Source organism: Sorghum bicolor, chromosome 7 (genome assembly GCF_000003195.3).
Source record: "Sorghum bicolor cultivar BTx623 chromosome 7, Sorghum_bicolor_NCBIv3, whole genome shotgun sequence".
Classification (NCBI taxonomy): Eukaryota; Viridiplantae; Streptophyta; class Magnoliopsida; order Poales; family Poaceae; genus Sorghum; species Sorghum bicolor.
Window position 1 is genome coordinate 59955410 of NC_012876.2, and position 24725 is coordinate 59980134.

General features: G+C 42.9%; 4 protein-coding genes across 4 annotated transcripts; 3 read left to right on the forward strand and 1 right to left on the reverse strand.

Moving 5' to 3' along the window:
• LOC8054834 lies at nucleotides 5244–7108 on the forward strand. The gene is made up of 2 exons (XM_002444515.2): nucleotides 5244–6071; nucleotides 6286–7108. Exons 1-2 carry the CDS (start codon nucleotides 5244–5246, stop codon nucleotides 7000–7002), a joined length of 1545 nt encoding a protein of 514 aa, XP_002444560.2. The 3' UTR covers nucleotides 7003–7108.
• Nucleotides 7024–7722, forward strand: LOC8054835 (NDR1/HIN1-like protein 6). The gene is made up of 2 exons (XM_002444516.2): nucleotides 7024–7032; nucleotides 7145–7722. The coding sequence occupies exons 1-2, from the start codon at nucleotides 7024–7026 to the stop codon at nucleotides 7640–7642; spliced, it is 507 nt and encodes a 168-aa protein (XP_002444561.2). The 3' UTR covers nucleotides 7643–7722.
• On the forward strand, nucleotides 15876–16922 carry LOC8054836 (protein TsetseEP). The gene has a single exon (XM_002444517.2). It carries the CDS (start codon nucleotides 15959–15961, stop codon nucleotides 16634–16636), a length of 678 nt encoding a protein of 225 aa, XP_002444562.2. The 5' UTR covers nucleotides 15876–15958; the 3' UTR covers nucleotides 16637–16922.
• On the reverse strand, nucleotides 22332–22727 carry LOC8054837 (ethylene-responsive transcription factor ERF096). Its single transcript, XM_002445624.2, has one exon. It carries the CDS (start codon nucleotides 22725–22727, stop codon nucleotides 22332–22334), a length of 396 nt encoding a protein of 131 aa, XP_002445669.2.

A 24725-nucleotide genomic window follows, 5' to 3' on the forward strand; every position in this document is an offset into this window, starting at 1 on the left:
CGCGTACCTAGTAAATAATAATATACAACCACAATGGTATATTTTAGGTATGACATTGCAAACCACACACAGTAAGTGACCGGGTGGTAATGGTAAAAAAAAAAACACGTACACGCGTCCAACGACAGTTTGGCCGGCCTGGCTATAAATTTCCTTGCCCTTGCCAGCCATTTGTGCTCACACACAGATCCAGCAGCATGCAGTGAAACACATTATAATCATATACTCCATAGCTACAAACCTACAAGGAGGACTCGATCGATCATCGTTCGACAGAGTGAGCTAGCTAGCTAGCATACTGCTATAGCTAGCTAGGATGAGGATGCGGTGCACACTGGCGGTATGGCTGTATCTTGTCGTCATGGCTGCGGCGGCGGCCGCCGGCGACGACAAGCCAGAGCCGAGGCCAGTGATCACTCCAAAGCCAAAGCCAAAGCCAAAGCCACAGCCACAGCCACAGCCTGACCAGCCGAAACCAACGCCTGATCAGCCCTACAAACCCAAACCACAGCCAGAGCCAGGGCACCCGAAGCCCACACCTCAGCCCAACCCAACTCCAGAACCCACTAAACCAAAGCCCATGCCGCAGCCCGAGCCGAAACCGAAGCCACAACCGCAGCCCAAGCCGGAGCCTCAGCCGGGCCCGGGCAAACCCAAGCCGAAGCCCCCAGCATACTCGCCGGGCACGCCCGGTCCTTGATGGTGGGTGTTGTATATATAAAAAAGCAAGCTGAAAGAGCTTATAGTATAAATAAGCGGCTGGTGGCATGCTGGTTTATTTCTAGCCTGTCCGCTTGTCTGAAAAGGTCGGCTTTGCTCGGCTAACTGCTGCGGTTTGTGTTATGTGTTTGTTGTTAACTATGCACACGTGCGCGTGCTCGTGCGTTGCGTGCGTCATGACACTACTGCATGCGCACGTAGTGTATCAGTGCATGTCATGTTCCATCACACTACTGTGTAGTACGTGTGAAGAGTGTATGTGTGAGTTGTTTGCTTCTTGTGCCTCTACTTATATACTATCTAAAGGCCACTGCTTGTTGTACGTGTTGTGCGGTCGGATTACCTCTGTATCCATGAATAAAAAGAGAGTACGTGTGCATGTATGATTATTGTGCGTGTTGGCTTAATGACGATCATGGTGTTTGGTTTGGAGAGTGGTCGTCACATCCAGAATCGATCGTTTGGTTTAATGACTATAGGGTATACCCGGTATGCACTGGCATACCTGCAGTTCAGCCAAATACAATACATGTATACATCCAATGATCTCTTAAAATATAATATAAAACTGCTAATTTGATGAATCACTCGGATTTCTGCTGCTTGCCTCACGCACCCGCCTCCTGCGGCGGCGCGCCGTGATGAGCCTTCGGTAACCCTCGCCGCACGCATCTGAATCCTCGATGGGCTCCTATATTTTTAACTTTTGAATCATTTATGATATTGTCAGTAATAGAATTTTTCAACTTAATCTTCAAATTTAACACTTATCATGTTATTTAGTGCAAAAGTTATATTGCAAATTTTATGATTGTGTTACCGAATTGGTAAATGGTTTTACCGAACTATATATATGAAAATTTTTAGATGACATACCCTAAGACAAAATCTTAGATCCGCCACTAACGGTTTCACGAGAAATGATTTAGGGCACATGTGTTTGGTTCTCAGCCACCACTTGCCACGGCTATAAGACCTAAAGGCTACACACTTTTGGCTACAACTGTTTGGTTCCTAATTTATTTTAGGCCGTCATAGCTTTTCAAGTCTACAGCTTTTGCCATAGGTGTGGCGTCCAAATCGTTCGCCATAGGTGCGGCACCTCTGCAGCCAAAGCGTGGCACACCGTGGCCAGCAACCAAATACATCAGTCTTGGTTTGAAGGTTTAGCTCTCTGATGGGATGAGCTAGGAACATCAAACGTATGAGTTGTACTCATGACACAAATCAAATTTAATGACCTAGTTATAGACTTGATCGTCATTCATCATCCCGCATGAGCCCGGTTTTACCGTGACGCAAACGTAACAAACATGTAGATGCAATATATCTTGATAGATTAACCTGGATGATCTAAATAACTAATAATCCAAGCTGGTAAGTACTGAAATCCGCTGTGATAATGACATTTTCAAGTGGCCAATTATTTTTCTAACTAGTTTTTTTTATATCTTCAAACCTTTTTTTTACTGCTCGCTTTCTTCAGCCAAGGCCTTGTTTAGTTCCCAAAAAATTTTGCAAAATTTTTCAGATTCCCCATCACATCGAATCTTTAGACACATGCATGAAGTAATAAATATAGACAAAAATAAAAACTAATTGTATAGTTTGGTCGAAATTGACGAGACGAATCTTTTGAGGCTAGTTAGTCTATGATTGGATAATATTTATCAAATACAAACGAAAAAGCTACAGTGTCGATTTTGCAAAATATTTTGGAACTAAACAAGGCGCAAACGTTTTATCGCAGAAAATCCAGGTTGAGAAGAGTGTCTAGCCAGATTGCTGCCACTTTATGCAGCGCGTCGCAGACGACGATGGGCAAGTGGGCAAACTTTTCCACCTCTATTGTTACCTGTAGACAAAACTGATGAAGATAACTAATTCATTTCTGTGTTGTCTACAGTTCTACATTACAGTACGTATATCTGGGTGTAATAATGTAATTTGGTTGTGCAACAATAGTATGTTATACTCCCTTTGTCCAAAACAAATTAATTTCTGGAGTTGTCCTAATTTTTTTTTAGATTTAACTAAATCTATAAAAAACCATCAATATTTATGACATCAATTTTACCACTAGACACATTATAAATATATTTCTAAAAGCATTTGCTATCCTTGTTTGTTTTGACAAAATATGAAAAATCATGGTCCAATAGTTTGGTAACTGGCTTGGCATAATCTGAGGAGTTGGCATTTTCTGGCTGAATACGCGCATATTTGCGCGCAGAACTGCGCTTGCTATCACGTGTAGAGTCGCCGCCGGCTCATCTCCCCCGCTTGCCGGGAATCTTCACCTGTCTAGCGATCCGATCAACGCACGCATGCCATGATGAGCAGATGAAAGTGGCGCTGGCCTCCATCCCATCCCATCACTCCCATTAGATCAGCACTTAATTTGTTCAGAGGACATGCATGGACTGTGTCCAGCTAGGTATAGAAGCTAGGCTTGTTCTTTTCTTTTGCAGTCATGAAGCTAGTATTGTGAAATTTTGTCTTCTTTTTCAGCAACCTAGTATTTTTGTTTTGTTTATTACAACAACCTAGTATTTCTTTTCAGTTCTTGTGAATTGTATTTTTTGTAATATTTTTTGCAGAGCTATGGATCTATACCTGGAGGCGTATCCCTTGATGGAGGCTGAAACTGAATCAAGAAGATATACCTGGAGGCGTATCCCTTCACGATCGCAAGGAGAGACCCCGGCGGCTCAGACCTTCACACAATCACGTGAGCAAGACGTGCGGCCATTCAAAGAGTCCGCACGGCGCGCCGTCAGATGAGACGACGATGAAAATTAGTTGATCTGGTTTGGAAGTGGGCCTAGTTTTTTAATTTTATGAAACTTAAATAACAAACTATTGGAAATACAATCTTTTTGCATTTGCCATATGGTTTAAGCACTTGCCAAATCACAAGATTTGCCAAGTAAGATTTGACAAATTCTTGGAGATGCTCTTACAGCCTTATAGGCCAGTACAGTTACGCCTTGTTTAGTTCCCAAAAAATTTTGCAAAATTTTTCAGATTCCCCGTCACATCGAATCTTTAGACGTATACATGGAGTATTAAATATAGACGAAAATAAAAACAAATTGCATAGTTTGATCGAAATTGACGAGACGAATCTTTTGAGCCTAGTTAGTCCATGATTGGACAATATTTGACAAATACAAACGAAAATGCTACATTGTCGGTTTCCCAAATTTTTTTTGAACTAAACAAGGCCTTAACTAGCACTAGACGCCTGATCAATTTGCAGACTTCAGCGATCGAGATGTTTTTGGGATTGTGAGCGTCCTGCGACTGTTAAATAAGTGGATAACGTAACGCCAATTTGGTAATGCGTGTTTTCAGCACAATAGATGGGCCCATTTGTATTATGGGCCTATTTTCCTGGTTTCACCCTTTGTTCGGCGAGTCTGAAGATATATGGGCCCTGTTTTAAAAAGAATAGATGGCTTTCTATGAAGCGAGTCTGCAAGATATATGGGCCCTGTTTTAAAAAGAATAGATGGCTTTCTATGATATGATTAGGGCGGGTGCAAATATAATAGTTGAATCCATTTGACAAGATGGTGAGTTTTCTATAAAGAAAGAATCCACAAAATGGACAAGAAGATAAAGTAGATACTTTATACATTTCAAATTATATAAGTTTATATACCTTAGTGTAAAGTTAGATTTATCTAATTTTGACCACTAAAAAATACACTAAAATTTATAAGTTTAAATAAATACAGTATCAAAATAAGGAGAATTGAACGAAGTGAATACAGTACATATTGATGAACTTTTGTATAAATTTACTCAAAGTTAGAGAAATTTTGACTTAGAACAAAGCTATAATAAACCATAATAGAACGGACAAGATACTTGAAGTTAAGACTTGGACACCCGTTAGTTTTTATGAACAGCTAGCATAGAACCATCGAACCATGGGTAATTGGGTCCTAGTAGCGATTAAATGTAACGATGCATTGATCTTGTATTACTGTTGTAGCTCAAAGATCAAGTTATTTTCAAAGATGTTTGAATTGGATGAAAATTGATGGTTTTTAATGGCACCGGAGCTTAGGCCATGTGTTGTGAAAAAGACAGGAAACTGTGCAATGAGCCTAACTTCTGATGGTCACCTGAGTTATACCATTGGAGCTTAGGTAATAGTAGTGTTACACAGTGCATCTCCAAGAGTTTGCCAAAACTCACTTGGCAAAACTTGTATTTTGGCAAGTGAATAAAACATTTGGCAAGTGAAAAATTGTTGTCTCTCCAATAGTTTGCCATATGGGCTTAGCAAAAAATTAAAAAGTAGGCCCACCCAAACCACCGTCAACTAACTTGGACGCTTCACCTGCTGGCCGCCTGCGACACCTATTTTATCGCGCCTCCCCCCGCCCTTCCGCAACCGCGACTCTTGGCCTGGCCGCGCCGCACGCCTCAACACACCTTCGCCTCCCTGATCTTGCCGGCGAGATCATCCTGCCGGCGATCTGCAAGGCGCCCCCATCTCCTCGGCAAACATGAGAGCTCTAAGCAGCGTCGGCGTCGGGCTGGCCGTGGTGTCGTCGCTGCTCCTGCTAGCGCTCACCGCGGAGCTCTACTACATCTTCGTGCACAAGCGCCGGCAGCGGCGGCGCGCGGCTGCCATCTCCGACGCGGCGTCGTCCCCGTCCTCGTCCTCCCGCGAGCTGCTCCAGCTCTTCTGCTTCAAGAAGCCGCCGGCGGCGGCGCTCGCGTCCACCTACGCCGTCCCCGAGCCAGCCGCCGCCGTGGCCGTGGCCGTCGGCGTCAGCGGCGACGGCGGCGGTGCCGACGACGACGAAGACGAGACGGTGGAGGCGCAGCTGATGCGGCTCGGCAGCCTCGTCGGGCCCACGCGGCTGCTGTTCACCATCAAGGAGGAGACCCGCGAGGACCTCGAGTCCGAGGACGGAGGGCGGCGCAGCCGGAACCGTAGCCGCAGCCGTAGCCTCGGCAAGCTGCTGCATTGCGCTGAGACGCCACCGTTCCTCACGCCCAGAACCTCGTTGTCGCCGCTGCACACGGCCGCGATGGACAACTCCTACAACCCGCTCTTCGAGTCCCCGGCGGCCAGCCCGGGTCCGGGCACTGCGCCGGCGGTGTCGCCACCGCCCAAGTTCGAGTTCCTCCGGGATGCCGAGGAGAAGGTCTACCGTCGCGCGCTCGCCGAGGAGGAGGCCATGAGGGCGCGGAGGTCGCCAAGGTCGTCGGCGGCCACTGCCGAGGAGGATGGCGGGTACATCACCATCGTGGTGGCCAAGAACAACCGGGAGGGAACTTTCACTTTGTGCGCGGGAGAGGAAAGCCGCGCCGAAAATATCACGATGGCAAGCCGATCGGTGCTCGCAAATATGCGCCAAAACACTAGGTGGATGGCAAGTTGTCAAATTTTGCCAAGTGCTTTGCCAAACTGTTGGAGCATGTATTTTTCAAGTTTTGCCAAAATAACAAGGATGACAAGTGCTTTTGGCAAACTCTTGGAGAGCATCTCCAGTGGTTTGCTAAACACACTTGTTATCTTGTATAATTTGGCAAAACTAGACAAATGACCCCTCCAATGGTTTGCTAATCAACTTGCCAAAAAATGGCAACTTGCCATTCTGCAGCCATCGACGCGCAAATTTGCGCGGCTCGTTCCGCTTGCCATCGCGAGATCCGGACGCCGTGGCCTCCTCTCCCGCGCGAGTGAATTTTCATCGTCGGTTCCCGCTGTCGTTCCAGGGGAAGTTCTTGCCCGGTAATAACAACAAGCAGGGAGGCAACGAGAAGAAACCGTCGGCGGCGTCCTCAAAGAAGCGGGGGATGGACGCAGCAGACGACGTCGTCTACGGCGTGTCCAGGGCGTCGTCGGCGCTGCTGAGCTCCGCGTCGTCGCTGGACTCGAACACATCATCGGCGTCGTCGTCGTCGTCGGCGTCGTCTCGCTCATCCACGGCCTCGTCCTCGCCGTCGGTCTCGGGGGTGCTTTACCCGCCGGCGGTCAAGCGGCAGGCGAGTAATAATAAGAGGCCCGCGTCGTCGTCCCCGGCGGCGGGCGCGGCTGCCGTGGTGCTGTGCCTCCTCATGGTGGTGTTCTGCGGCCGCGTCGGGGCCACGCTGCTCACGTCCACGGCGCTCTACCTCTTCCCGCGGCGGTGGCGGCCCGCGACGACGACGCGTAAGGAGAAGAAGGGCGCCGTCGACTCGCGTCGTCGTCAAGCGTCGCCGAGGAAGAGGAGACGGCGGAGAGGAAGGTGGTTATGGAGGGGTCCTCGGTGAGGAACCGCAACAAGTGAAGCGATGATACCCGTCGTTTCGTCCCCACCCCCTGCTAATCCTTTTTTTCTTTTTGAGGAATCACTGATTCTTTTTGTTTGGATGAGAAGGAATAGTTTTTGCAGTACTCAATTTGCACGGCCAGGGTTGCTGCTGCCGGCTCCTCTGCTGCGCGGTGGTCACCGCGGTCGTGCTGGCGGTGCTCGCCGCGGCGGCCGTCGGCGCGCTGTACCTAGCGCTCGACCCCAAGGCGCCGCGGTACTCGGTGGACCGCCTCTTCGTGTCTGCGTTCCAGGTCGACCCGTCGACGGTGACGGCGCGGGCGAGGTTCGACGTGACGGTGACGGCGGCGAACCCGAACTCCCAGATCGGCATCCAGTACGAGCCCGGGTCCAGCCTCGGGGTGTGGTACCAGTCGTACCGCCTGGAGCGCGGCGCGCTGCCGGCGTTCTACCAGGGCCACCGCAACACCAAGGTGCTGCCGCCGGCACTGGCCGGGGAGGTGCAGCTGGCCACTGCCGTCGTGTCCGGTTTGCAGGACGCGCAGCGGACGGGCGCCGTGCCGCTCGTGTTCCGCGCCGACGTCCCCGTGCGCGTCGAGGTCGGCAGCTTCAAGGGCAGGGAGAAGTCCAGTCAAAGTTAGTTGATGAAGTGGACCTACTTTTCTTAATTTACCAAGCCTAAATAGCAAACCACTGGAGATACTAAGAATTTACACTTGCTATATGTTTTAGTCATTTGCCAAATCATAAGATTTGGTAAATGATTTTTAGCAAACCACTGGAGAGAGCTCTTCTACACTCTGGAGTTGTCCGGTGGTATCTCACCGGAGTACTTCACCATATACCATGTTTACAAAGAGGGTTGCGAAGTGAATATGAGCTCTCCAGATCATTGAAGCTCGACCAACAGTAATGGCTTGTTAGAAAATAGCCATTGAAACGACACCGGAACCCTTCGGTGCTTGTTCAAAGCACCACCAGAGCTTTCTAGTGAATGCGTATTTCTGCTGAGTGGAGTTCAAACAGCTAGTTTTTAGGGTGTGACATATATATATACCCTTCCATCTTATGCATAGATTATCTCTTCGATATATGATGAGTTAGCTACAAAAATTGGCATCCAAGAGAGGGTTTAGGCTTATTGGAGTGATTTGGATTTCATAATTGGAGATTAAGTACTCTGTTAGTGTTTATGGAGTGTAAGTGTGCATCCACTCTTCTCATTAGGTTTGTTCAGATGAAGTGTTAGTTCGTGCTTAAATGGCATCACACCTAGATGTCTAGGTGACGTTGAGGGGCTTGGTGATCTCTCGGTTGCGATTATGAGAGTACCACACAAAAGTTTAGTACCTATGTTCTAACCCCACACTAGCATATTAATTCTAAGAAAGTAAATGCATAGTATGAAGGGAAGGAAAGACGACGATATTCCTAAGGTATTGAAGAGTCGACACTCTCTATTAGTTCTCGTTGGAGCACAAGGATATCGTCCCCCTGATATGCATAGGGACGTAATGATCTCTAGTTATTGATCCTTCTTCACTCTAGAACGGGGGATTAATAGTGCCTTATATAACAATGACTTGGGCTATTAGGCACAAGGATGAATTTGGCCAAGCGATAGGTTCAAATTCCATAAGATTTTTAGATTAGTCTAATTCAACCCTACCTCCTCTTGGGCATATTTTGATTCTTTCATGCCATAACCCTAGTTTATTAGGTACAATGACTCCTATTCCACAGTGCTATATAAATAAGAGTGACGTCACATGCATCACTACCATGCCAAAAAACAAAATCCAAGCCATTCTTTAGATCCAGTTTCAATAGTGAAGCAATTTCTCTTGGATTCAGCTCCAAAAGTAGTTGTATCGATAGAACAGAAACTATTTTGGTAAGCCGTTTGCTAAAACAACTTATCTAGGTACGCAAAAAAAAAATGGAATGACATGCAGACCATGTACGCAAAAAGGATGGAATGACGTGCAGATCATGTTTCACCCTTTATCTTATCTGGTCATCTTATCCTCCTCCTCACGCCGCTTGTCTTCTGTGAGTCTACCCTTGCCCCCGCTTCTGGCAGCATGCTGACCATGTTGCTCGCGCCATCGCGGTGCCATAGTCCTAGTTATGAAGGGCTGCTACTCGCGTTTGCTGAGGAGTTCAGGGTCGTGCAAAAAGGATGGAATGATCATATTATCTTTTTTTTTTCTTTCTTTTCTTTTCCATCTCTATTTACCATTTATCTTATCCGGTCATCTTATCCTCCTCTTCACATCGCTCGCCCCCTACAATTCTGCCCTTGCCCCTCTCCTGGTAACGTGCAGACCATGTTGCTCAGTGCCATAATCGTGTCGCGGTCCTATGAGGGACCGCTACTCGCGTCCGAGGAGCTCAGGATCGCACAAAAAGGATCGAATGACCATATTGTCTCTCTTTTTTGTTTTTTTATTTCTTTCTCATCTTTATTTCACCCTTTATCTTATCCGGTCATCTTATCCTCTTCCTCACTTAGCTCGTCCCCTGTGACTCTCTGCCTTTGCCCCTGCTCCTGCTGACATGCAGACCATATTGCTCGGTGCCATCATCATGTCGTGATACTATGAGGGACCGCTACTCACATCCGCCAAGGAGCTTAGGGTCGCACGCTGCCCTCGCCCTAGATTCGACGAGTCCATCCCGCGTCGCGCCTCGGCAACCCATGCCCGCCTGGGCATGGGAGCAAATCTGCCTCCATCCATGCGTGGGGTCCACCATCATGAGAGGAAGCTAGATGAATCTATATTGTCCAGCTTTGTCTCTTGAAGGGTGTGGCCTTTCAGTTCTTCATGCCTGTTGTTTTTGTTTCTTTTTTATTTTTATTGTAACTTTTTCTGTTCTATTTTAATAAAGCTCTCTGCAGGGGCCTCAGCCCCTTCAGTTCCTTAAAAAATTATCCAGCTTCGTCCCTCTCTCCCAATTTTTCTTTAACACTGCCTAGAGTACTGGTATATCTTATATTGGACACCTATATATATTGACCCCATGCTCGAGTACGGATGAGACTGCCCGAAAAATCTCGGAACACATCTATTTGGCACACACACACATTACTCACACAGACACACACCCATCTTAGTTCTCTCAGGCCTTGTTTAGTTAGAGGGAGAAAAGTTTTTGGATGTCACATCGGATGTTTCGTAGGATGTCGGGAGGGTCATTTGAATACTAATAAAAAACTAATTAAATAACTCGGCTGGAAACTGCGAGACAAATTTATTAAGCCTAATTAATCCATCATTAGCACATGTAGATTACAGTAGCACTTAAGGCTAACACTAGTAGAATCAGGCTCATAGCTGGCGTCCTCTTTTTATACCACAGACGGTTCCAGTTACGACGCGCCTATGGTATAAATGGGGCGGTGTCAGAGATCCCAGCCGCCTGTGCAAACTGATTATCACAAGCGGCTGGCTTAAGCAAACCGTCTGTGTAAATGCTCCATTTACACAAGCAGTTGACTTAAGCCAATCGCCTGTGATAATCAGTTTGCACAGGCGGTTTGCTTAAGCCAACCGCCTGTGTAAATGGAGCATTTACACTAGCGGTTGGCTTAAGTCAACCGCCTGTAAAACAGGTTTCCACAGACGGTTGGCTTAAGCAACCGTCTGTGGTATCTCTGTATAAATACCCCTTCTTCCTCCCTGATCAGAAAAGTATCTCGCACCCACCTTCCATTGGGGGTGATTTTGGAGGTTCATATTTCTCAAAATACAAGGGGGAGGTTTTGATCTTCATTTCTGGGAAGGAGGTTGCTAAAAAGTTTATGTCCCTATTGCCTCAATTTGCTCATTATAGCTCAATTTGAGCCACTTTTTGGATCTAAGGTTTCATCATGAGTGAGAGAGAAGAATAGCTAGCTTCTTGTCTTTATTTGTTGGTATGGTTAGATGGGGTTGCTTAATATGGTTGGATAATACCTCTCAACATGTTTTGTTTCTCAATTTAGCTAGTTTTTACAAGATTAAACCAATGGTGTGTTCTTGTATATTTATGTAGAGAGATAATTGTTTTTTTATTTTTTAATTATATTGTAGTTAGGTTTTTTATTATCACCTTCCACATCATCTATCTATTTATAATGAATGTTGTGTTTATATAGTTATGCTATACTTAGGTTTTTTAATTTATCTACCACGAGATGCTAGATGTACAGATCGTAACGGGATTTGCATTGTAAGTGTTACATAGTTACACACATTGTAGTTGCATCAATTTTCAATATCTGACATGCTTCTGCCTTGCAGAATGTTATATGATCAACAAGATTTGTATTTTGGTTTGGACTTTAATTATTGTGTCGAAGAAAGGAATGGCTATCTCTGCCCAATAGATATAGCCGAAAATTGGCACACATTTAGAATCGGGAATGCCAGCGCAGAGGTACAGGGTTTGTAAGGTGCAGAACGGGATGAGAAACTCCAAAAGTTGAAACTTGATTTTGAAGCCAAATATGCCTTCTACATTGGACATTCACTAATAAAGTTTCAAGATAGGAAAGCGGTGGTGGCCCCGTACCACTTTGGGTAAGTGTGAGTTTACAAATATCTATCTAAACTATTCCAATGCACAAATGCATCATGGATTTAATTCGAGCAGGAACCACTGGATATGCTTCATCATTTATCCCAAGGAGGGAAGGGTGTTGGTACTAGACTCCGCAGATTACCCGAAAGAAAGCTATGCTCCATTCATCAAACTGCTAGAGTTGTAAGTCAAGCTATGCATGCATACTTAAGCATAGTGAGAATTTGACAATAACATGGTGATTCTATTTGAGATCATAGGGCATACAGGTTCTATAAGATAAATCATAGAAAGTGCGAGTCTAACAGACCAGGGCAGCCATTAGAGGTTATACGTAACTGGCCAGTACGTATAAAAAATTACTCTTATGAATACAAATCATACACATAAGACCACGGTTGCAACTATAATTAAATAACCACTCTCCTGCTATACAGTGCATGAAGCAACCACCCTTATCTGTCCTCTGTGGCTACTACGTGTGCGAGAACATGAGAGAGAACGGACGATATGAAAGGAACCCTGCCAAGGTAATATAAGTAAGGGACAATTGGCTACCAGACATGCAAAGTGGCGCGCATTTGCTGGAAGACACTTTTTCATGTAACACTCACCACCAAAACAGTTGCCATTTGTAAACCATAAGGCCAATGGCTATGAAATTTTAATAGCAACAAGATATGATAGTTATCTACAAATCATATAATACTCACTTCCATAGAAAATCTCGTTAAGGACATGAAATCATGTCCACCAGCAACCTTAACAACCATGATTTGCTGGTGGACATGATTTCGTGTCCTTAACGAGATTTTCTATGGAAGTGAGTATTAGATGATTTGTAGATAACTATCGTATCTTGTTGCTGTTAAAATTTCATAGCCATTGGCCTTATGGTTTACAAATGACAATTGTTTTGGTGGTGAGTGTTATATGAAAAAGTGTCTTCCAGCAATGGTCACCACTTTGCATGTCCGGTAGCCAATTTTCCCTATAAGTAATAGTCCATTATATAGTTCACACATTAAAGTTGGAAGTCATAAAATATATAATGTTTATAAACTTTCTTTGCAGGTATATAAGTAAGGGACGATAGAGCGTATGGACAAACGTGCTTTAGACAACATAGTTGAGGACATCTGCTCGTTCCTCATGAAGCATGTCATTCCACGTGAAGGCAAATATCATGATGATGAAAGCCAATTATCCAGGCCACAGTTCCGGGTGCTAACAGAGATTAGTAAGCTCAAACTTACTAAAGAGGGTTATTAGAGGACAGAAACAAACTTTGATGTACATATGATATGATGTGTGATGATGGATATACTCTTGTAACTAACTTAATGTCTTTGAGCACCAAACTTTGATGTATACAAATGTATGTATGAGATGAAATATTTAAATTGCATGTTGCTATGTTTGAAGACCAACCAATATCAATATATTTAAATAATAACAATATAAATAAATAAATAAATAATACATTTTTTAATACGTTTCCACATACGGCTCTCTTAGGGAACCGTCTGTGGAAATGTTTTGTACTGGCGGCTCTCAAGGAACCACCTGTGGAAATAGATGATTTCTACTGGTCCCCAGCGCAGGCGGTGCTAGAAAACGTCTGTAGAAATAGGTTACCAACCGTCTGTATAGTGTACCCCTGTACTAGTGTAATCATGGACTGACTAGGCTTAAAAGATCCGTCTCTTGATTGCCAACTAAACTATATAATTATTTTATTTTTTTATTTATATTTAATATTTTATGTATGTGTCTAAATATTCAATGTGATGAGTGAAATTTTTTTGGCCTCGGAACTAAACAAGCCCTCAGGGGAAAATCCATGGCGAGGCGCGCAGGTTCACCCTAGCTAGAGAACAAGTGGCCACTCCCACACCTAGGAAGCAAACCAACTGAGCTATGGACTCTCTCCCCTCTTCTCCCAACAAAAATCTGCGGCTTCTTGGCTGAAGTGGATGGGCGCTGACGTGTTTGGTCCTTCACGGAAAAGTACGACACCCCGTCAAGGCCAATCTTCTATCTCCAACAATCGTCACCTAAAATACAAGAGCCATTTGTCTTTTGGGTAGCGCTACAGGTAAAAAGCTCCATACCTATTTTTAGTCTTCTTCAACAACCAGATCTAAAAGACAACACTCTCTGCAAATGAGTCTCGAGGAGAGAGGATACCCAAATTTGGGTTATGCCTCTCCTGGTACCCAAAGTGGGTCTTCTATATGAGTACTCTGTTGGAGGCTATAGATATTGTGTTAGAGATCCATTTTGGATTTGGTTCCCAAATAAGTCTGCTGTTGGCATCTAGAAAGCCGCTGCTATCTGCAATTCTGCATCTTCCTCGGGTCATCGAAAGAAACCTGAGCTGGTGAACGCATGACTAATTTACAACAGCTCTAGTCTGCATCCAATCTAAGTATTCCGCACACATATATGTATAAGATTAGATTGTGCTCATCATGTACTAAACCTATAAATAAGATCCTATTCTACATGAAGTACATATGTCAATGCACGCCTAATTGAGATGTATGCAAATGCAACAGGGGCATGGAATTGGAGAGACCTTCGTACGTTCTCCAATCCATCTATGCTTGTGAAGGGGATCGGATGAGGTAGATCTGATGTAAATGCTGATGGGTGGAAAGCTAGCAAAAGGGACCGGATCGAGTAGCTGCTAGCTCGCTCGCTTTATGCACGCGCGCGCGGGCGCGGGGCACACACGGCTTGCTCGCATGATCGACAGTAGATCGATGACAGAGGCACCGCACGCACGCGCACGCCGGCACGCCTGCCGGCCGCCGTCCCAGCCGCCGGCCATGAACTCGATCGATCATGCATTAATTCCCTCTCCGCGTACGCGCCACTACTAGCTAGCTAGCTCGATGCATGACATGATCACTCACTCCGATCCATCGTCGTACGTTAGTTGTGTCTCGTCGTCCGCTCCGGCCGTCGTGTTTCACTCATTGTACTGCTGCTTTTAATTTGCCTTTGCTTTGCCGAGATCGATCGACGATTAGCTAGTGCGGTTGTGGGGGCGCCGCCGCGCCCGCGCCCGCGCCGGTCATCTCCAACCCATGCATCCGCCTTAGCTTGCACATGCATAGCCACCTACCGTGCCTGTTGTGCCGTACGTCGTGTCCACTCGATCCACATCCGTGCGTCCAGCAAAGCCATCCAAGAAAGCTATACTGTACTATATATACATACATAATTACATATACACGAGTGAGTACATAACAGTGCAGATTATATATGCATCATGAACTTGTCACGTAAGAAACACACACACACACACACAGCTCCATCGATCTCCGTTATTGATATCCTATAGTTATACTAGTTCACGTATGTACGATCCGCACTACTCGGATACTGTCAAAGTTAGGTCTGATCTGTCGCGCACGATCCATCGAGCTACTAGCTTTCTCCAATTTCCTTCTCTTATTAATTATTCTTTTCTGACTTTGTGATCAAGTAACCGCGTGATACCTGTAGCATGCATCTTATGTACACTAGCTATATTTATAATGCTAAATATTATACTCCGTTCAAAAAAAAGTGTAAATCTCATTTTTCAAAAAGTCAAATAATCTTTAACTTTGACCAAATTTATAGGAGATGTTGTCTATAGTTGGATCTCTAAATAAGTTTATTATGAAAATATATTTCATGACTAATCTAAATAATGCTTATTACACAATAAAAACATCAGCACTTTTGGCCTTGTTTCGTTTCTCACCTAAAAGTTTACATCCTATCCTATCTAATGTTTAGACACATGCATAAAGTATTAAATATAGACTAAAAATAATTAATTGCATAGATTATGACTAATTTGCAAGACGAATCTTTTAAGCCTAATTAGTCCATAATTTAACAATAAAGTGCTACAGTAACACCTAAGGTAATGATAGATTAATTAGGTTTAATAAATTCTACAATTTATTTTTTATTAGTATTTGAACATCATAAAACCCTATATGACAGCCCAAATGTTTACCAATACCCTCTAAGACTAAACAATGCCCTGCAGTTACGTCGTACGAAGAATGAAACAAGTACTTCACTAATGGAACATGCATGAAAATGACCTTTGCACAAATGATAATTCTCCTTTCCGACACAGTGATTTGTCTGGTGGGCGCTAAAGTATATGTACATCCAAAAGCTGCATGCTACCGGGCCAGTGCCATGGCAAAATCACGAACAGGGAGATGGACACGCGTCAAGCCTCGGTTGGCTTTCAATGCCTATAAATCACCCATGCCGTCCATGCCATCTGTGCACAACAAGCGTCCGCAGCTTGCACTGGAGATCGAATAGATAGAGATTGGAGTGAGATCAAGCGCCCATCTGGACTGGTGGCGACCATGAGGTCCGGACTCCTCTCACTATGTTTCCACTTAGCCCTAGCCATTACACTGGCTACAAGTGTTCCTGACCTTGTTCATAGTAGGGTGATTGATCTAAAGCTACAACCCAAACCAATACCGCAACCTGAACCAAAGCCTGCACCACAACCAGACCCAAAGCCAGAACCCAAGCCAACACCGCAGCCTGACCCAAAACCCACACCACAACCAGACCCAAAGCCAGAACCCAAGCCGGCACCACAGCCTGAACCAAAGCCCGCACCACAACCAGATCCAAAGCCAGAACCTAAACCGACACCGCAACCAAAACCAAAACCTACACCACAACCAGACCCACAACCAGAACCAAAACCCACACCACAACCAGACCCAAAACCGGAACCTAAACCCACACCACAACCAGATCCAAAGCCCGAGCCAAAACCAACACCACAGCCACCCTCCTCGCAACCTGAACCAAAGCCCGAGCCTGAGCCAAGCCCCAAACCTACGCCAGAACCTAAACCTCAGCTGGAGCCTCAACCAAGCCCAAAACCCCAACCTGAACCATCCAAGCCAGAGCCCCAGCCAAGGCCCAAACCTACACCAGAGCCAAAACCCCAACCAGAACCATCGAAACCAGAGCCACCGTCTCTTCCACCACCCATTGGCGCGGGCCTCATGGAAGGGAACTAAGAGGAGCATAGTGGCACAGATCAACGTGCATACCACCTACAGCTTTAGGCTATGACTAGTACTATGTGTAAGAGTGAGTTCTCTCTTTATATATAGTAATATATAGAGAGAGTGTGTGTACTACTGTCGTACTATGTATGGACGATGTGTGTGCCAACCTTTTCCCGTGTGTTTCCATCAGCATGCATCCATGATCCATCATCCATGTATATGCTTTGGTAAGTTTGTGTATCATCAATGAATAAAAGAAACAAGCCTTATGTGTCTTGTTTCCATACTTACCTTAGCCATTGTTTTTTCTCTGTTTCTCTAAAATTGGGCAAACACAAGATTCATTGCCTGTTATCATTGATATTGCAGGGAGTTCTAAACAATCTAAGATAGCAAAGTATACTCTCTGATTAATGATGAGACTGATATTTTTTGGTCAATGGGCGTCTGATTCAACAACAGTATCTCATTTATTTCCAGTTAGTTAGTAATGGTACGTTGCTTCGTTTTCAATTTTTGAAGCTGAAATAAAACGCAGAATGTGCGATCAGAACAAGGAATACAGCTGAATTCATGGTGGGGTTAACTAAGGCTATATAGGCCAAGACCAAGAGAAGATACCTATGGGCCGATTCAAATGGGAAATATGACCCACTATGCTTAACAAGGCCAGACGACCCAACTCAACCGCACATGCATGCTGCCAATTTTCATTCAAACGCCGTAGTACCTGCACACAAACTAAAATAAGTAAATAACAATCTATACTAGCTAGAAAATAAGAAATCAAGGATTGCAGTACACCCAAATTTAAAGAGATACTGTGGGTTTTTTCATATATAAAGTATTACAGTATTTAGTGTTTGTATATAGTATTTGTAGGGCACACCTATATATATAGTATTTGTATATACCTCTTGATCTCCTTTAATTAGTATGGCAACACACTAAGTGTGTATCAACGTGCACGTCAACTTTAGAGATATAGAATTGCAGTACAGTGGGCTACTGTCTCCTTTGGTTCTAATAATTCAGATAAGAAGAGGAGAGAAATGCAAATGCCCTACGTACACCCATGACTAGTCTGCTGCATCCTGCATGCATGCATCCATAACCATGACTTTTGACTGGCTTCAACTTGCCCGGCCCGGTCATCAGTCAAGCATCAAATTCTCACCAATGCAAGTATAATAGCATATATGTATAATGATATAAAACGCCATACCTCCACATGCTCCCTCCTGCTACATAGTATATTACTACGTTTATTTTTAGATAACTAAAATTTGACTTTAGTTTATGCCCAGACACCGCACAAGGACGCTTCTTTTTGTGCTTATGTCGTCAAACAAAAATTTTGATGTCAGGAGGATCCATGTCTCCGGCAGCTAATAATTCCTTCTAGAAGCTTGCATTGCTTGCCCACTCTCAGTCTCAGCTCCCGGCTGATTAGAAAAAGGTTGATCCGCAAATCTAACAAAAGCACAAAAAAGCCTAGCCTTTACTCAGCCCAAGGACCAGCTACGCTCAAAATGAATCTGATTCTAGAGTACTGGTTACTCACTATATAGTTTTGTATCTATATGCCTGCCACATAAATCAATCTGAAACCATGCCTCTTGCTGATGTGCTATTCAGAGCAAGAAAAGTCTCTGCTACCCGTACCTACATGCTTCAACTAGTTTATTCATTCCTCCTGTTAGAGATCATGTATAGCCATTATGTTGTTTCCAACTAAATTATCTCTGAATCAATTCAAGCCTTTACCCCTCTGGCCACTTTGTACTCTTGTTTAAACACCTACGCCTCATCTTACGTAATTTCGATTACGTATACATAGCACTCCTTTACAGCATCAGCAAGACAGCAATTCAGCATTAAGCAAAAACAATCATGATTTGAAACCTCTGCATAATATGGACCACTTGCTCATTACCTATTACTATATCTCCAGGCTCCTGCAACCATTTAACATGGTTATACTAGCAGTAGCAAGCAGCTAGCTGCTAGAACCAGTGCATCCACTGAACCTACAGAAGATGTAAAGATATTGTTGTGGTTTCCTCCAAAAAAAGGAGATTATTGTTGGGCAGCCCATCAACATTGTTTGGGAGAACGAGGACCAATCATTCAAAGTTCAACCTTCTTACATGTTTATTAAAGGCGAGCTGTGCGCGTTAATTTGTTCAGTAAAGCTCATACTTTTCATAGCTATAATTAAACACTCCAAGTTGTGTTAACCTTATTATGGAACAATCAACTGACGATGAATTACGCATGTGATGGATCTCTGTCCCATCTTGTAAAAGGATTGATGCTCGACGCCCAAATAAACAAAAAAACACATCCAAATGACATATAAATAGTCATTTCAACTGATGACAGATCGAAGGTAACGCCAAAAATGTGACATTGATAATCATCCGGAGGGCTAGAACCTGAAAACCATGGTATGTTTATATGTAAATAACAAACATGGTGTTGAAAAAAAAATCTACAGTGAATTTGTAAGTCAAATTAATTGAAATCTCTCTCCCATCTGATTGGATTGTTTGTGTATTATTAATTAGTTAGTGCTAGCTTCTCTGGTAACCTGGTTTTGTGGATGCACAGGCCTTAATTACTAACCAAGAATGAGGTTGGGAATAGGAGAGAGAGAACCAGTTCCGTCAAAAAATAGGAGAGAGAAGCAAACTGAGCTAAATTAAAGACTTAAGTTTCTTGCTTGAGTTCTGAGAGAGCCTGCTGATTACTCGAGTTTGACTCTCTGACTCAATACAGGTGATTTCATTTACGGTTAATGTCTCTTTCAGTGTGCCTCTCAACAGCGAGACGACAACTATTGATTATAAAGCTAAATTAAGTCCTAAAAAATAGGATGAATGTGGAAATGCACTACAGATCAAAGGTGTGGGAACAGCAAAAACTATAATACTTGGGAACTAATACACAGGCTAGGACTAAGAGAGATTTACCTATATGACCCTGAAAAAATGGCTCGTCCTTATATGGTCTTTATTTTTTGAACTTACCTCTATGGCCCTAAAACAAACTTTCATTACTTTTATAGCCTTGTGTCCGTTTTCAGCAGTTAACGGTGTTAAGTGGAGGGTAAAAAAGACCGTTTTGCCTCTGGCGTAAAAAATTACAGAGTTTTGTTTGTTTGTTGTATATTTGGAGTAATATTTTAGAAAATAAATTCATATATAGTACGGGCATATTTGTCACAAAAAAATTGTATAGTTTTGTTTGTATATTATGTGTGAATTTATTTACTAAATATTACTCCAAATATACAACAAACAAACAAATCTATGATTTTTTTACACCAGGGGCAAAATAGTCTTTTTACCTTCAGTTAACACCATTAACTGCTGAAAACGGATGGAAGGCCATAGAAATAATAAAAGTTTATTTTAGGGTCACAGAGGTAAGTTCAAAAAAAATAGACCATATAAAGAAGAGCCATTTTTTTAGGGCCATACAGGTAAATCTCTCTAGAACTAAAGTGTGAATGTTGTTTTATGATTGTGTGCCTGGGCTAATAAAATGAGAATTATCTATACAACACTTATACAAATTACATGATATGATATTTATCATTTTCTTCTTGGAAATATTTGGTTTTTCTTGGCCATGTTAGTTACTTACAGTTATTGGTCAATAGGGGTTCGCTTGTCTAGCCGTACTTTTTCTACCAGCCAACAATGTTTTTCTCTAACAATAAATCAGTGAACTGTACTTTAAGACATGATTTTTTAGACAAACGAACAAGCTTTAGAAGTTCAGATTTTCTTAAGAATGAATGATCTTCCCATATTTTATTCACTTAATTAGTTTATCTCTCCTTGTGTTCACTAGATGCATGCAGCTCCAGGTTGTGCTAATATATACTCAATAGTTACCTGTTTTCTTCCTACTTGTGTTGTGTGTTACTGATTACACCAACTCCTGAATGGAAGTTCGCTTCATATTCTCAGGTTCAGCAAGTTTGCTTGAGATGATGTAGGATGCACATGTTCTTTGTTTTTTGGATCTCTTTTTATATTATTGCAACAGCTTCATAAATTAATCCCTTTGTTGCATTTAAACTCCTGATTGAGGAAGAAGAAAAATTCTAAAATTCTTAGGATTATTACCTTATCTCCAAATTACCACTTACCTTGTTGGATTTATTACTCCATCTATCCCCAAAAGACTATTTGTTTCTAGTTTTTTCTAGCTCCTAACTCAAATTATCTTAAGTTTCACTAAGTTTATTGAGAAGAGCAAACATTTATAACCCCAAATATGTAAACCCTGAAAATATATTTTACTATGAATCCAACCACACTGGTATCATAAATATTGATATATTTTTGTATAAACTTGATCAGATTTAGGATATAGTTTGACATAGGGCAAAGCAAGAAATAGAGTCTTTTAAGGGTGAATTGAGGGAGTATTTACTATTGATCCTAAAAGTATATATTACATGATAAGATACAAAATTACATAATAAATCTTTTAGTTAGTACAATTTCACATATACTCTACGTTCCAAAAAAAGACTTGATGTTGTAAGATTTTTGAGACATATTACTGCTCAATTGAAATTACCCATGCATGTACCCTTATTTGTTAACAGTGGCCCAACCTAGTTTGAAGAGTTAAAAAATCAAGTTTCTAGAATAAATTTTGAATCTTAAAATATCAAGTTTTCTAGGACAGAGGGGGTAGCATGCAGCTTAAAAAAATGTTTCAAATATGGAGCGTCCAATTATGAAATTAACCTAAAATTGTACGACTTTATCCAATTCAGAGGCATGCAGCTCTAATTGTTAACATCAAAGTAATTAAATGCAAATCATCAAAATGACGAAGTTAAATGCCAACTTCTTAGAAAAGAGACTGTGGCCGATAAGCCATGGCAGAAAGTATTGTTAGCTGATTTGTTGTGAGAGAAAAATATTGTTGAATGACTGATAGATTCGACTGATAAGCTCAAGAATAAGACAGGCTAGAGAGTAAGGATTGCGTGGTAAAACAAGGTATATCTATGCCGTGCCTCTTCATGCATCCATTATTAACCGTGCAGTGTGCATATGCACTGGGCTTTCTGACAACCAGTAACAATTGCATAGTATATATATGGTTTCAAGAACATTATGCCGCGCCGGCCCTTCTATTTGTGTGGAACCAACAGATCATACATGCCTTATTAGTGTCTGGCGGCCTTTCCAGATTGTCTCTGGTGCAAGACAGGTTAATCTACAATTTGCAGTGCTTACTGAAAATGCTTCAATTGATTTGCAAATATATATACAGTCAATTTAGTAACTAAATTAATGAATTCATAAAAATGGCCCCCAAGTAGATCTTTTCATGCATGCATGAATTACCGATATGTACATCAGGAGCTGGGAGTACAGCCTTTCTCAGAGGCTATATGTGTTGTTTAAGCAAAACAAGCACATGCAAATCATGATGCTATTAAGTAAAACAACCTTTTCAATACATGGATCACACTATACTACTTTAATTGAGCACCAAAGAGCATGATAATTCCAAACTTGATACATGCATGCACCCTGTAATAAGATACACCGGTGCATGCATGAAGAAGCATATAGGTGTCCATAGATGAGCTTTGGCAGGGCATGCAGAAGATGGATAGGCTTGGTCATATTCAACAAGTTCAACGTGCACCTGATCATCAGATACGCTAATTATTTTTCCCGTCGCCACCCTTGAGCATCTCCTGCAGCACCTGGTCGTCCAGGTACTCCAGCTCGATCACCTGCCGGCCGCCGCCGCTTCCTCCTCCTCCTCCTCCTCCTCCCTGCTGCTGCTGCTGCTGATGCTGCTGGCGGGAAGACGACGACGACCCGCCACCGCGCACGTAGTTGCGCGCCTCGGCGGGGAAGTTGAGCACGGCGAGGTGGCCGCGCATGGCGTACGCCGCGCGGTCGTAGGCCCTCGCGGCCTCCTCAGCGGTGTCGAAGGTGCCGAGCCACACGCGCACGCTCTGCCGGCTGGAGTCGCGGATCTCGGCGGCGAACTTGCCCGACGGCCGGCGCCGCACGCCGCGGTACTTGGTTGGCTCGCCGCCGTCGTCCATCGATCACAGTGGTCCTAAGATAACTGATGTTATATGCAAATCTCGACTAGCTAGCTTGATCAATCATCCGGATCTATGAGGATCGATCTGTTAACCCTAACTAGATTACACGGCACTGCACCACAAGTGCACAAGTGTTGAAGCTAGCGTGCATGCATGCAGCGGCAAGAACAAGCTAGCTATAGTTTGTGTGGTTTTGCTGCTGCTGCTTGTGTTGTGTTGTGATGTGATGGCGATAGTGTAGTGGCGCCGTATTTAAGGTGAGTAGCTAGCCCTCACAAACCCTAGCTTAGCTAATGGAAGGTCATGGCTCGTGTGACAATTAAAGGAAAAGATGCGGATTCTCGCGGTGGATGGAAAAGAGAGATTGTGGAAGACGGGGCCCTCAGCTCACTCTCTTTTCAGAAGCTATTTGTGCGTGTGTGTATATATATGTAATTTTTAAGAACAACACTAATGAAGAATTTTCTTTAAAAGTTGGTTGTATCATTTAGCAAATCAGCTCGTCTATGCAATATGCTGGGCTTGAATGCGCTGTACGTGGACGGTCATCGTAATATGGTCTTTGCCTAGTTTCTTATTAATTGTTGGCACACAATTAAGCACAAGGTTCATCTATATTATATGTCCTTGATCTTGCCACACTGCACTAGAATTCTGAAAAACAAATAAGCAAGAATGGAGCAACTGTGCCAGAGTTATTAGAGGTTTACTAGGTGATTTGATTTGACATCACTACCCTAGAATAGACGACTATATAACTGCAGGCTCAAAAACCTCATCGCTGCCGCTGCAAACCAAAGCGGCAGTACATTGATCGATAAGGTTTCAGAAAACCTAAAAACAAGATAAAAAAAGAGCTGGAAAAAATAGCAAAGTATTTTTTTTATGACTATGAGAGACCCCACCAGGCACCAGCTAGCAACACAGTTACTTAATTTTTTAATTCAATATTACTGTCAGTTCATAGCTAAAACCAGTAGTGATGGGCCGCCAACCGCCACTTTCACTGTTAGTTTTTAACCGGCAATGATGGGGTCGGCAGTGAAAATCAATTATGTAGTAGTTCATGTTCTTCTACCACTAAGAATCTTACACTCAAATTTCTACTTGTACTTCTCAAACATATAGTACTAGAGAATATGCATACGGCCGGGGATTGTAACTAAATTCAGCATATTTAATCTGGTGGTGATGAGAGGTAGACAGTATTTAGTTTATGTGCTTATGGTTAAACCTCGTGTTTGAATTGCTAGATTGAATAGTTTATGATGACAAATTGTGGGACAGGGGTACGTAGCTAGCTTGATTATGTTATAGTAACGCGGGACAGGGGTAAGTAGATTATATATATTGACTAGTGGTGCGTAGATTCGTAGGTTGATGGAATATGGATGCATGTCACATGCATTCTACTCCCAAGTCTGAACGTTCCAAATTATTAGCCAGAACCAGCCAGCCATTTAGAAATATTTTTCTCTCACAACAAATACTAACTGTTTTTACAGCCAACCAAACACCTCCAGCCCTTTTTATAATTTTAATAGAGTTAAGAAAAAAATATAATTATATGTAAGCTCAATAAAAAATTATCAAAATATTTGATAGGGAATTGAATAAAATTAATATAGTGTTGTAGATGTTAGTGTGTGTTTCTGTGAGCTTGATCAAAAATTTAAAAGTTAATTTAGGATAAAACTAAATTGTGATTACATACACACATGCACGTTCCGTTGGACGATTAATAAATTGTTTCAAAAATTTAAAAGTTATTTAGGACATGTGTGTGTGACCACTGGCGGACCCAGTATATGGACATGGGTGTACAAATGTACACCCAATAATTTTGAGAAAAAAATTACAGGCACTATACATTTGTATGTATTGTACATATAAGTAGACCAAATTATGTATATTTGAGCCAAGTAAAGGAGTGTTTGATTGGAGGGACTAAAGCTCAATAGGTATTGTAACTATAACAATTAATGTCTAATTATA